This window comes from Gracilinanus agilis, chromosome 6 (genome assembly GCF_016433145.1).
Source record: "Gracilinanus agilis isolate LMUSP501 chromosome 6, AgileGrace, whole genome shotgun sequence".
NCBI classification, from domain to species: domain Eukaryota; kingdom Metazoa; phylum Chordata; class Mammalia; order Didelphimorphia; family Didelphidae; genus Gracilinanus; species Gracilinanus agilis.
This window is the reverse complement of record NC_058135.1, coordinates 277,112,427-277,127,760: the sequence shown is the minus strand read 5'-3', so window position 1 is coordinate 277,127,760 and position 15,334 is coordinate 277,112,427. Positions and strand designations below refer to the sequence as shown.

The 15,334-nt window shown below is 36.3% G+C and overlaps 1 protein-coding gene across 1 annotated transcript; it reads right to left on the bottom strand.

Annotated features, from left to right (window-relative positions):
* Window positions 1-10,276: 10,276 nt before the first annotated feature.
* On the bottom strand, window positions 10,277-11,236 carry LOC123251572 (olfactory receptor 1038-like). The gene has a single exon (XM_044680872.1). The coding sequence runs from the start codon at window positions 11,234-11,236 to the stop codon at window positions 10,277-10,279; it is 960 nt and encodes a 319-aa protein (XP_044536807.1).
* Between the last annotated feature and the right edge of the window lie 4,098 nt (window positions 11,237-15,334).

Sequence of the window (15,334 nt, the reverse complement as noted above, 5' to 3'; positions counted from 1 at the left end):
TTCTACTAGAACTACAGTGTCAGCAATTAACTGAATGCAAATTGGTCCCCCTCTTAAAACAAAATCAAAGATTCTAGATGAGGAGGCCACTGTTCATCTTTGTCCTCTCCATGTCTATGCAAGGGCTCCCAAGGCTATTCCTTGGTCCACTGTGGCTTACTCAGAGAGGGTAGGGCCAAAACTGGAGTTTATTTTTTTAACATTTATTAATATTTATTTTTTTGAAAAGTTAACATAGTTACATGATTCATGTTCTTACCTTCCCCTTCACCCCCCTATGAGATCCCCCCCCATGACCAATGCCCATTTCCACTGGTTTTAACATGTGTCATTGATCAAGACATATTTCCAAATTGTTGATAGTTCCATTGGTGTGGTATCTTCAAGTCTACATCCCCCATCATTGTCCATCTCAATCCATGTGTTGAAGCAGTTGCTTTTTTCTGTGTTTCCACTACTGCAGTTCTTCCTCTGAATGTGGGTAGCATTCTTTTCCATTAATCCCTCAGAATTATTATTGCACTGCTGCTAATACAGTTATTGCACTGCTGCTAGTACAGAAGTCCATTACATTTTATTTTACCACAGTGTATCAGGTCTCTATGTACAATGTTCTTCTGGCTCTGCTCCTTTCTCTCTGCATCAATTCATGGAGGTCTTTCCAGTTCAAATGGAATACCTGCAGTTTATTATTCCTTTGAGCTCAATAGTATTCCATCACCAGCATATACCACAATTTGTCCAGCCATTCCCCAATTGAAGGACATACCCTCATTTTCCAGGTTTTTACCACCACAAAAAGCGCGGCTATAAATATTTTTGTACAAGACTGTTTATCTATGATCTCTTTGGGGTACAAACCCAACAATGGTATGGTTGGATCAAAGGGCAAGCATTCTTTTATAGCCCTTTGAGCATAGTTCCAAATTGCCATCCAAAATGGTTGGATCAGTTCACAGGTCCACCAGCAGTGCATTAATGTCCCAATTTTGCCACATCCCCTCCAACATTCATTACTCTCCCCTTCTATCATTTTAGCCAATCTGCTAGGTGTGAGTTGATACCTCAGAGGTGTTTTAATTTAAATTTCTCTAATTATTAGAGATTTAGAACACTTTCTCATGTGCTTATTGATAGTTTTGATTTCTTTATCTGAAAATTGCCTTTTCATGTCTCTTGCCCATTTATCAAATGGGGAATGGTTTGATTTTTTTATACAACTTATTTAACTCCTTGTATATTTGAGTAATTAGACCCCTGTCAGAGTTTTTCGTTATAAAGATTTTTTCCTAATTTGTTGTTTCCCTTCTGATTTTGACTACATTGTTTTTGTTTGTACAAAAGCTTTTTAATTTAATATAATCAAAATCATTTATTTTACATTTTGTAATTTTCTATAACTCTTGCTTGGTTTAAAAATATTTCCTTTCCCAGAGTTCTGACAAGTATACTATTCTGTGTTCACTTAACTTATTTATAGTTTCCTTCTTTATATTCAAGTCATTCACTCATTCTGAATTTGTCTTGGTGTAGGGTATGAGATCTTGGTCTAAACCAAATCTCTCCCATATTGTTTCCCAATTTTCCCAGCAGTTTTTGTCAAATAGTGGATTCATGTCCCAAAAGTTGAGTTCTTTGGGTTTATCATATACTGTCTTGCTGATGTCACTTACCCCAAGTCTATTCCATTGATCCTCCCTTTTGTCTCTTAGCAAGTACCATACCATATTGATGACTGCTACTTTATAGTATAGTTTAATATCTCATACTGCTAGGCTCCCTTCCTTCACATTTTTGTTCATTATTTCCCTTGATATTCTTGATCTTTTGTTATTCCAAATAAACTTTGTTATACTTTTTCCTAATTCAGTAAAAAAGCTTTTTGGTAATTTGATAGGTATGGTACTAACTAGGTAAATTAATTTGGGTAGTATGGCCATTTTTATTATGTTAGTTCCTCCCACCCATGAGCAATCAATATTTTTCCAGTTGTTTAGATCTAGTTTTAATTGTTTGGAAAGTGTTTTGTAGTTGTTTTCATATAATTCCTGTGTTTGTTTTGGTAGATAGATTCCTAAGTATTTTATATTATCTAGGGTGATTTTAAATGGTGTTTCTCTTTCTACCTCTTGCTGTTGTGATGTGTTGGAAATATATACAAATGCTATGATTTATGTGAGTTTATTTTGTATCCTGCAACTTTGCTAAAGTTGTTGATTATTTCTACTAGCTTCTTAGTTGATTCTCTAGGATTTTTTAAGTAGAACATCATATCATCTGCAAAGAGTGATAGCTTAATCTCCTCATTGCCTGTTTTGATACCTTCAATTTCTTTTTCTTCTCTAATTGCTACTGCTAGTGTTTCTAGTACAATGTTGAATAATAGAGGTGATAATGGGCATCCTTGTTTCACTTCTGATCTTATTTGGAAGGCTTCTAATTTATCCCCATTGCATATGATGCTTGTTGATGTTTTTAGGTATATACTGTTTATTATTTTTAGGAAAGGTTCTTCTATTCTGATACTTTCTAGTGTTTTCAATAGGAATAGGTGTTGTATTTTGTCAAAGGTTTTTTCAGCATCTATTGAAATAATCACATGATTTTTATTTGTTAGATTGTTGTTATGGTCAATTATGTGGGTGGTTTTCCTAATGTTGAACCATCCTTCCATTCCTGGTATAAATCCCACCTGATCATGGTGGATGATCCTCTTGATCACTTGCTGGAGTCTCTTTGCTAGTATTCTATTTAAGATTTTTGCACCTATATTCATTAGGGAGATTAATCTGTAGTTTTCTTTCTCTGTTTTTTATCTACCTTGCTTTGGATTCAGTACCATATTTGTGTCATAAAAGGAATTTTGTAGGACTCCTTCTTTGCTTATCATATCAAACAATTTGTATAGTATTGGGATTAGTTGCTCTTTGAATGTCTGATAGAATTCACTTGTGAATACATCAGGCCCTGGTGATTTTTTTTTAGGGAGTTCTTTGATGGCTTGTTTAATTTCTTTTTCTGATATGGGATTATTTAAGTATTCAATTTCTTCTGCTGTTAATCCAGACAATTTATACTTTTGTATATCCATATCTCCTAGATTGCAATATTTATTGCCATATAATTGGGCAAAATAGTTTTTAATGATTGCCTTAATTTCCCCTTCATTCGAGGTGAGGTCTCCCTTTTCATCTTTGATACTGTCAATTTGGTTTTCTTCTTTCCTTTTTTTGATTAGATTGATCAATACTTTGTCTATTTTATCTGTTTTTTTTTTTCAAAATACCAGCTTCTAGTCTTACCTATTAATTCAATAGTTCTTTAAATCTCAATTTGATTAATTTCTCCCTTGATTTTTAGTATTTCTAATTTAGTTTTCATCTGGAGATTTTTAATTTGCTCACTTTCTAATTTTTTAAGTTGTATGCCCAATTCATTAATCTCTGCCCTCCCTAATTTGTTAATATATGCACTCAAGGATATAAATTTCCCCCTGAGTTCTGCCTTGGCTGCATCCCACAGAGTTTGGTAGGATGCCTCCTCATTGTCATTCTCTTCAATGAAATTGTTGATTGTTTCTATGATTTCTTCTTTGATTTCCTGGTTTTGGAGAATTATATTATTTAATTTCCAATTAGTTTTTGATTTGCCTGTCCAGGTGCCCTTACTAATTATTATTTTTATTGCATTATGATCTGAGAAGGTTACATTTATTATTTCTGCTCTTTTGCATTTGTTTGCAATGTTTCTATGCCCTATTACATGGTCAATCTTTGTGAATGTACCATGTTCAGCTGAAAAGAAGGTGTATTCCTTTTTGTTCCTATTTATTTTTCTCCACATATCAATTAAATCTAATTTTTCTAGGACTTCATTCATCTCTCTTACCTCTTTATTATTTATTTTTTTTGGTTTGGTTTATCTAGATCTGAAAGAGGAATATTTAGACCTCCCACTATTATGGTTTTACTATCTATTTCCTCCTTGAGGTCTGCCAGTTTCTCCTTTACAAATTTGGATGCTATGCCTTTTGGTGCATACATATTGAGCACTGTTATTTCTTCATTGTCTATACTGCCTTTTATCAGCATGTAATTACCTTCCCTGTCTTTTTAATCATATCTATTTTTACTTTGGCTTTTTCAGAAATCATGATCACCACTCCTGCCTTCTTTTTCTCATTTGAAGCCCAAAAGATTTTGTTCAAGCCCTGAACCTTAAACTTGTGTAAGTCCACCCATCTCATATGTGTTTCTTGTAGACAACATATGGTAGGATTTTAATTTCTAATCTACTCTGCTATATGCTTCCATTTTATGGGCGAGTTCATCCCATTCTCATTCAGAGTTATAATTATCAGTTGTGTATTCTCCAACATTGTGGTATCCTCTCCTAGTTCTACCCCTTCTTGTTACACTATTTCCTTTTAAATCAGTAGTTTGCTTTAAGCCAGTAACACTTGTCCCCTCCCTTGATTTATTTCCCTTTCTACTCCCTCCCTTATTATTCCCCTATTTTTATTTTTAAGGCCTAATGAATTCCTTCCCCCTTCTTCTCCCCTCCCTTTTTTGAACTCCCCATTCTCCTGATCCCCTTCATTTATCCCTTCTGACTTTCTCAGTAGGGTTAGATAGAGTTTTATATCCCAATGGATATAGCTACTCTTCCCTCTCAGGGTTAATTACATTGAGAGTAAGGTTTAAATATTACCTCATAATGCTCTCTTTCTCTCCTTCTTATAATAGTATTCATCCCCTTGCCTTCCCATGCCCTTTTTGTGTGTAAGAGAATATACTATTTTTCTTATTCATTCAAGTTTCTCTTGGTGTTCTCTACTATTCACCCCTCCTCTTTTTCCCCCTGTATCATTTTAGACAATTTAGTACTCCAACCTCTTCCTATGAATAATTCTTCTAATTACTATTATAGTAAATACTATAATAATGGATAGAGTTCACTATAGAGAATTATATATAACATTTTTCCACATAGGAATACAAATAATTAGATCTTATTGAAGCACTTAAAGAGGTAAATTTAAAAAATAAGAGTTTTCTTACTTTCCTTTCTGTTTCTTATTCACGTTTTCATGTTTCTTTTGATTTTTGTGCTTGGATATAGAACTTTCCATTTAGTCCTAGTCTTTTCTGTGCAAATACTTGGAAATTTTCTATCTTTTTGAATGCCCAAACTTTCCCCTGGAAGTATATAGTCAGTTTTGATGGGTAGGTGTTCCTTGGTTGTATACCCAGTTCTCTTGCCTTTCTGAATATAATATTCCAAGCCTTGCAGTGTTTTAGTGTTGAGGCTGCCAGATCCTGTGTGATCCTGATTGGTGCTCCTTGATATCTGACTTTTCTCTTTCTGGCTTCTTGTAAGACTTTTTCTTTAACTTGGAAGCTCTTGAATTTGGCTATTATATTCCTGGGCGTTGTCTATTCAGGGTCTGGTGTAGAGGGTGATCTATGGATCCTTTCAATGTCTATATTGCCCTCTTGTTGTAGAACTTCAGGGCAGTTTTGCTGAATAATTTCTTTTATTATGGAGTCCAAATTTCTATTAATTTCTGCTCTTTCAGGAATGCCAATGATTCTTAAATTGTCTCTTCTAGTTGTAAGAAAGAACAAACTTACAAACTTCTTACAAACAACATGGGATTTTCATTATTCCAGACCTTCATAGTAACTCATCTGATCTGACTCCATTCTTTTCCCATTACTAGAGGGCTTTCCATATTTCAAATTTTCTTACCTCAGAGCCACTGAGGGGAACATTATCATGGCCAATTTCCTGTCCTAGTGAAGTTCCCCTCAGTGGACATTGTTTTACTCCATCTCCACCAAGGAGTGCTGAAAGAGCTGATGGAGGTTGAGGAATAGTAGGAGGAAGTGAGCCTATAAAAAGTGGTAGTGGTACTGGTACAGGGGAAACAGAAGAAGGAAGAGGTGGCATTTGAAGAACAGGAGGAGGAAGAACCAGAGAAGGTGAAGGGAGGACTTCAAGTAGATTCCAGACTGCTTGCCCCACTTCTGAATCCCTCTCCTCCTCTCCCTTTTCTGCTTCTATCACTGCTGTTATTGCTGCTGAAATCCTATACTCTTTTTCTAGCTTGGGGCAACCTTTCATTAGGTGTCCCAATTAGTCATAGTTGTAGCAAGCCAGAGTAGCTTGCACTGCCCTTTATGAACTTCCCTGTCCTTCCTCCTACCTTCTTCTTATGAAACATCATCTTGCTTCTAACTTGTCCTTCTCTTCTTACTTCCTCTCTCTCAGTATCTGCCTCTACCTAGCCTGCAAAGTCTTCTGTACTTCCTTAATAAGCTGAACAAGAACTCTGGCTTTGTTCTTGCTCATTCTCTCCTGATGTAGATCATCTGAGCCCATTGTAATAATTTGTCAATAGGTTTTGTTACCCATTCATCTATATTTGGAGCTTCTTAAGGACATCTGACCATACGTTAATTATAAAATAGGTGTTTAAAAGAACTTGTCCAAATGACCCAGATCCACACTGGGATACTTGTTAAATGACTCCCTTAATCAATATTGACAAATTCAATGGGGGTCTCATTCTTTCTTTGCTTAGTCTCCTCGATTTTATTTAGATTTTGCCTCCGGAAACACTGCTGTTCTTATTCCTTGAATGATCATCTTCCTGAGTTCTCTGATGTTTGCCCTGGTGGTTGCGTTAATCGCTATTTTTGCCTGTATCTCTTATGGGAATTTTCTGCGTGCTACTCTGCCCCTCCTTGACCTCAGTGTGATCAGCATCCTAGACTCGCATGGTGGACCTTATAATTTGCCTTTGCACCTCTACTGTGAATAGCTGCTGTAAAACTGTCATTAACTCTGGCCAAGAGTAAATATTTGGTCCTAAAAATTGATCAACTGTTTCTGCCACTCCTACAGGGTCTTCCAACAAATTCCACATTTCCATTTTAAAGCCCTATACTTCAGAGGCACTGAGGGGGGTGCTGACATGCCCTATTTCCAGGCTTAATAGGACTTCTCTGAGTGGATACTATTTGGCTAGTCCTCTTAAATGGAGGTTTGCAGATCCTCTAGTAATCTCTCCATAGATCTCAAAATATCTAGGAAGACAATTGCTGCTGCCTCAGTCGGAGGTAGTGAAGGAACTGATGGAAACAGACAGAGGAACAACAGGAAGGGTTGGTGCTGATGATATTGGGAGAGAGACTGACATTGATGGAGGATGAATAATAATAGGAGCAGACACCTGAGCAGGAACAGGGCAGGCTTAGTCCCAGGTGTCTGGGAAATGGGACCTGGGGGGAGAAGGGACCCGATAAGGGGGCAGTGGTGGGAGAGACTCCAGTGGGTTCCAAGTCTTCTCCACTTCCCTTCCTGATCCAGAATTTTTCCCTCTCTCATCCCTCCCTTTCTTCAACCCTCCCTGTCTTTTCTCTGGCCACCACTGTAGCTTTATTCCCTTCTGCCCTTCTCCTTAAGACAAATTTCTCTAGATCCAGAAGCCAAAGGGGAAAATAGGTCTTTTCTTCATCAGTGCTACACTTTCTTCTACTGATGAATAAATATAAATTTTCACAAACTAAATCTTATGATCTGAATTTTGGCCAGTATCTGGTTCTGGATGTCCATTTCTAATCTATTCCATTGAGTGACTGAAATTACAGGTACCAAAGACCCAGAAAATAAAGTCTTCACCATCCAAACCCTTGGCACTGTCAAATTATTAAACATCAGAAACAAACATATTTTTATCTCTACAAATTATAACTTGTTATATATTATTATCTGCTCTGACATTTGATCCTGAAGGAAATTAGACCACCAATTCCTGGTGACTGTCTCTTCTCCTTGGTGAATTTCTCAAGGATCTTCAGTTTGGAGGAAGTATAAAGTTACTCAGACTCACATCCTTAGTGTCATCCTTGACTCCTCTAAATCACCCCATATATGAAACCTATGGTTAAATAATATGGAGACCCCTTCCCTATTATTATTTCCCTCTCTGAATGATGATTTCTCCCATTTTGAAAAAGCATCTTTCCAAACATGCTCACTCCTTTACTCCTATCGTGCCTCTACTCCAGACTTTTTGGCCCTTATACTATACTTTAAAAACTGATACCTTATTTTTTTCATACTCTTTTTTTACATCTACCATTTATTGTTTTGTCTTTCACTAAGAGAAAATAAATTCCTCCGGGTTATGAAAATCTTTCTTTTTTCTTTTCTAAGTATCTCTGGAACAAAGAATTGTGATTGGCACATAATAAGTCTTTAATGAATGTTGATTTAACAAAAAAATGTAATGACTATTACAAGTAGTATTGGATTTCACAGATCATGGAGTCTTCAGACTAGTTGGGTTGGGCATGAGTTATCACAGAAGAGATTCCTCATCTGATATTGCATTCAATAGTTGGTCTCTGACCTTCCAACTTGGCCATTCTGTGAAATAATGGATGATAAAGAGTTTGGGAAAAATCCATGAAAAGAAGAGAAGGAAACAATCATTAATTGCTTATTATGTGCCCATCATTGGCCTAAATAATTTTGCAAACATTATCTTATTTGTTCATCACCAAAACCCTATAATGTAGATGATAATATTATACACATTTCATAATTGAAGAAAATGAGGCAAAGAGATGTTATGGTTCCACTATTAATACTTCTTGGAGGCGAAATTTGAACTCAGTTCTTCTTGAATCCAAAACTAGTGCTGTGTCTGTTGTGCTATCAGCTGCCTCATGCAGTTCAATAAAAATGTCTTTATAGAATAGTACACTGTTGTAACATACAATCGCCTCCATTTAATTGTTCCATGAGTGATTTTGCAATCTTGGATGCTATACATTTTGAAAGCTTCTGTCCAGAATCAGGTAACAACTGCCTGGATGGAAACGATTTAAGATTATGCCTCATGAAAGAATAGATGTCATTTGGTATTAGTCAAACTAAATCTTTTTTTCTTATCTTGGGGTTACCTTAGGGTGATGATGTTGTTAGCTATAGTAACAAAAAAGGAGATACTCAGTAGATGATAACTCCCTAGTCCTAAAGTCAAGAAGATATGAGTTTGAATGTAGCCTGAGATACTTACTAGCTGTGTGATCCAAGTGATTCATTTAATCTCTATTGCCTCAATTTCTTTCATTGTAAAATGGGTATTGTTGTATGAACCAAATGAGACAATATTTGTGAAGAGCTTAGTATGGCATCTGGAACAGAGTACATGCTCAATACATGTTTTCCACCTTCCTTCCTTCATTCCTTCATTCCTTGTTCATTTATATATTTGTTCATTAGTTTATAAGTTCCTTCCTTCCTTTAAGCCTACCTTCCTTCATTGTTATCTTCCTTTCTTCTTTCACTCCCTCCTTCTTTCCTTATCTTCCCTCCTATGAAAGGTCAGCATTCACAGACATGTCCAATTTCACTGCTAATCAGGATGAATCCTTTTATTACCTGAACCAGTTATCACTTCCTTTGACCTTTGGACCAGATGTCCTTTTCCAAGTCTAGATCTATGATTTTATAATCCATGATCAATATAAATCCTAAGATTATAATAGGTTCAAATAACTTATTAGTGGCACAGCCAAACATTGATTATATACCAAGAGCTGAGGACTACTTTCCCAGAATTTCCTGCTTCCATTTTAAAAGTGTCTTCTCCAGGTATTTACATTTTCTGTGATCAACTACCAGATCAGTATAAGTCCACATGCACTTCTTTTATAGATTGAGCCAGGCTTAAATAATAATAGAAGCTAACGTAGCACTTTGAAGTTTCAAAATCACTTTACTCATTCTATCTCATTTTCTTAATACTCCTATGATGTATGTATTATTATAATATTTATTTTATATGTAAGGAAGTTTTATCTTAGAGAAATTAAGTAAATTGTGCATTGTTGCAAAACTAGAAAGGGCTTGAGAAAGAATTTAAAATGAAGTATTCCTAAGCTAGAATATTTTATTGTACTCACTGCACCACCTCCCTTCCTCCTAAATGCATTCATTTCATAGATATCTTCAATTCAGATTTAGAGAAATAGCAAAATTAAGAAGTGAGAATGAATGCCTCCATTTGTTTTGAAGACTTAAGATTTAATTTAAGGATGTACAAGCAGTTGTGACACATGTGCTTGTGCAAAAATTAGTGTAGATTTATTTATAGCATTTATTGACTATTGTTCTAATGAATGAAAACAAAAATGCATTGTTAAGCCAAGCTATTACAAGGGAGAATCCTGAAGCCTATTCTGCCATCCTATGCATTTGGTCATTTGTGCAAGAGCCTGAAATGAATAACTGACCAGGTATTTCCCAGGATTTTCCTGACAGCTTCTTTTACCTCCTTGTTCCGCAAACTGTAAATTAGTGGGTTCAACATGGGAATTACTATTGTATAAAACACTGATGTCATTTTATCTGTATCCAGTGACTGTTTTGAATGTGGCTGCAAATACATAAAGATGAGAGTGCCATAGAAAATGGTGACAGCCATCATGTGGGAACTACAGGTGGAGAAGGCCTTGAGTCTGCCCTCTGTTGACCGAATTCGCAAGATGGCGGCAATGATGAAGACATAGGAGATGATGACAATCAACAAAGAACACATCATATCGAATCCAGCAAAGATGAATATCAAAATTTCTTTAACATGAGTATCTGAGCAAGAGAGGACTAAGAGAGGAATGTCATCACAGTAGAAGTGGTTAATGACATTAGAGGCACAGTAAGAAAAGCAGAATGTGATGATAGTTTGGAAAAGTGCCATAGAGAAGCAGTATACATAGGGAACAGTTACAAGTTGCCAACAGAGCTTGCCTGACATGGCAACAGTGTAGAGCAAGGGGTTACCTATGGCTACATAGCGATCATAGGCCATCGCAGCCAAGAGAAATATCTCCATATTTACAAGTGAAATGAAGCAATACACCTGGATGGCACATGCGTGGAAAGAAATAACATTGGTTTCCTGTACAAAGTTAACCAGCATGTTGGGGGTAATGGCAGAAGTAAGGCAAAAATCCACAAATGCCAAGTGGCTAAGGAAAAAGTACATGGGTGTGTGAAGGTGAGCACTGACCTGGATAAGTAGGATCAGGCTGAGATTTCCCACAACACTGACAGAATATATGATGAGGAATATGATGAACAGGACAACTTGCAGCTCTGGACGGGTGGTGAGTCCCAAGAGAATGAACTCAGTGACTTCAGAATGGTTTCCTTTAGCCATTTCTTGGACTAGTACCTTAATATACCTTCCAGCTTTGAAGATACATAATGAATATGAATTGGTATTTCTTACTTTTGTGGGGAAGACTTAGATCTAACATATCTTCAGGCTACAATACATTTTCAGAAAGAAAAAAAAAAGAAGTTGTAGAGTAGGAGCATTTTGTTCGATACCAGATATGATGGAGGTTGAGGAAATGATGACACAACATTATCTGGATTTCTTCTGATATTCTGAAAAACAAGATACTTGAGATTACCCATGAAAAAGGAAATATCATAACCAGAAATGAGTTTTCAAATCTATATCATAGTTTTTCCACTCTGGAAGGGTGTCAAGATTTCTCCTTGACAATTGATGACAAGGTGGATGAAGGTGGAACTTGGAACCTGAGCACTGGGAACTCTGGCATTCCAGAAGAATCCCCCAGTCTTGGGCATGATCCTTATACCCAAAAACATATGTCCCCTTGAGTTAGGGAAGGGATATGCTCAGCTAGTAGACCCCAATAAATATACCAATTCCGATCTACAGGGTGTGGAAACTGCCACCCAATGGTGGAAACTGCCTCTTGTAAGGGGGAAAAAGGGGTTTTATGGGTTCAATATATTAAAAGATGGTCACCAGAGGATTGAACTATTATCAATCCTCAATTAAGAATAATCTCAAGTCAAAATTGACTTTATGGAAGTTTATTTACAATTAAGAAGAAAGAGAGGAAATAAGGAAATAAGAATCTAACCCAGTAGGTAATTTATTACGATCCTCTAATTAATCCAGGTAGATCTTAACCCTCAGCTGAAAGTTAGAGGGCCAGAAACCTGAAGGTAAATGGAGCAAAACTTCATTCACAGATTCTACTAAAAGAAATTTCTTAAGAGAAATTCGGGAAGATTCAATCAGTCTTTATACTCACTATGTGGAATTCAAAGAAAATATTTAAAGCAGTCTCACCAGGGTCTCAACATTCCAACACTCCTCCACAAACCAGAAGAGATTTGTCACCAGACGCCCTCTTCAACCAAAGACCTCTCACTCACTCAATTCCTTCTTTTTAAAGGGGTCACTTCCTGTGCCTCCCTCCTAATTTGCATGTCCAATCACAATAGATGCTTCTCATAGTACTGCCTAGGGGGCAGTCAGTTGATTCTGATTCATCATCCACTCTAGCACAAATGGTTTATTGACCTCCCAGAATTAAAGGTGTTCTCACCTTTGTTGATTAAATCTAAAGATGAGCAGTGTAGACAATCTAATTATCACACTCTCCACAATGGAAACTGTCACTTGTCAGTGGTAGCTCCAAGCCTCAGAGGAAGCTGTCACACTATAGCAGAGTTGCTATTCCATGCTATCAAGATCCAAAGAGGGTACTCTACTAGCCCCTGGACTTATCCATAGTACCTAAAGCTGACTGATTAGGCCACAAACTACTCAGGAAACAATTAGGCTATTATAGCAACAAAAATCATCACTTCTTCAAATGGATTTTTTTCTTACTTCTGGACTCAATGAAGTTTGAATGCCCCATTTTTGGGGTGGGACCCTACTACAGACTAAGGTGTGTTTCTGCTATATCAGAACCACTGAAGGGAGTACATATATAACTGAGGACAGAAATCTATTGAACTATTTAAAAGTCAGCTTACTAAATTTATTTTCATAAGCTCAGGGAAAAGATTCATATACAATGAAATTCTCTTATATTCTGGTTGCAAAGTACCATACTGGTGAATCACTTGTTTAGAGAAAGATAAGGAGAAAGGGCATCAATCAAAAAGATGTTAACATAACCCAGGGGGAAATATAAAAATGGATGTGGGCAAAGGGAAGTATGTTTAAGGTAGTTGGAGCAAATAACATTGATTACATGTTCCTATAGAGTTTTATAATTTTGGCTAATTTCTCTGCTATTAATGAGATCAAAGGAGATAATACTGGTAAAAAAAATACTTAGTACATTGCAAGTAGGCACTCTGTAAATATTTATTCTCTCCCCCTTCCTTACAAACATGTAATAAAGATAGTAAAATTATCATCTCCATTTCATAAATAAGGAACCTGAGGTTCAGAGGGGTGACATAACATGAGCAGATCAAGACAGATAATAAGTGTCAGAGCCAGAGCTCAAATCCTAATCTTTGGACTCCAAGTTGAGAGTTCCTTCACTCAAACCATTACTGATTAATAATTTTTCTTTCCTCAAATGCCATGATTGCATGACTCCTTCTTTATGAATTCTCTGTGTTCATATCAACCATATTCAGAAAACCTGAAAAAACTATTGTTGGTTTTTCCTAGAATATGAGTGATTTTTCTCTTGACTAGAATATACACTGTGAACTTCAATAAAAATATAAAGGGGAGGAAAGAAAGGCAAAATACTAAATCCATCTGACCTACCTGTTAGGAGACAGATTTTTCTGGCTCAGCACAAGAATATTCAGAAGACAAATCTCAGTGATTTATTATTGTTTCTCATATCCCATTGGGCCCAAACATGAAACCCTTCTCAGGTTAAAAATAAATCATAATAGTCCTCAAGGGAAGAAAGGACATATCTTTTAATTGTTTCTGCACTTCTTAAAATCATTAGACCCATGCTCTTGGAGAACTAATTCTATTTGTCCCAAAATAAATCAGTCTTAGCAAAAGTGTTATGAACATAGTATGAGTATACAAGTCAAGAGGCCTTGGTTGTACTTTCCCTCTCTGTCTTTAATCATACACATGAATTTAGGTAAACTTCCATCTCCTTGGGTGTTACTAGTCAGTTGATGATAATTACTGCAGTTTGTTTATCTCACAGGAGAATTTTGAGGATTAAGACAGATTACTACTAAAAGAGTAATGCTTAATATATTTGTAATTGATCTCATTCATTGTTGTTTTATTACTTAATTAGAAGAAATGGTTCAGTTACTTGGATAGAAACGTGGGATACAAAGATCAAATTCACAAAGGCTTTTCCCTCCAGAAACTTACATTCTACAGGTAAGAAAGTGTGAAGGATTAAATTTTGGGGGATAGGAGTTTGAACAAAGTCAGGAGAGCAGTTTGGTAAACACAAAACTCTTAGTTTATTATTAGGAAAGTATGGATAGGAAATAGAAAGGAGAAAAGTGAGAGTAATCTTATAATAGCTTATAACTATACTCAAGATCCCAATCATAACGAAAACATATTTTTTTCTAAAAATCTCTAAATCTATCTGTCTTTGAGGATAGTGTCTTCTGTCAGGCCAATGCTGTCCTAATTACCTATTCTGTCTATCTAATAATTTGTTCATTATCTATCGACCTATCTACCCAAGATAATCAATAATAAATAAGGGTGTTAAGGCATTAAATCCATTTGACTATCTCCAATTATCAGTTAGAAAAACTGTCAGGGACAGAGAGATTGAACCACACACTCCTCTCCCCAAGGAACTCAGAGACAAATGCCCCTTTCCAACTGCCTACAATTTACTCACCAACTCCTAGCCACATCCTTCTAACTGTCACCAACTGACATCCTGCACAGCAGTGGTGCTCTTACTCAGAAATCTTTTTGCTCTCTTACCTCTTAAAGAGAAAAGGGGAGAAATTAAGAAAAACTCTCTTAACAAGGTGTTCTACTAATATTCAAATATACAAAGAAAATACCAAGAAATTTGTGGGACAATGTCTTTGCCTCTAAGATAAGATTGGGGCAGAATTATGAGAAGTCTGATTCAAGAGATCGTAGTTAAAATAAGGTTTGAGTTCAAAGTGAAGAAGGCATGTGTTTCAAGTAAGCATGATCATCTCCCTTCATAATAACAAGGAGAGAACAGAGAAATATTTTCCATAAAGAACAGTAAGGAAGTCAATTTGACAAGTCTACACAGTTTATTAAAGAGAGATCTCAAGAATCAGGAATGAGATCCTTCAGAGCTACTAGGATATTTGAATGCCGCTACTTGGCATTGTGGATACAATAGGGCAGTTAAAGTCATTCAAGACCAGCACTCAAATTCTTCCAGAGGAAGTTATATAGCACTAAGGAAACTTGAGAGAGAGAGAGAGAGAGAGAGAGAGAGAGAGAGAGAGAGAGAGAGAGAGAGAGAGAGAGAGA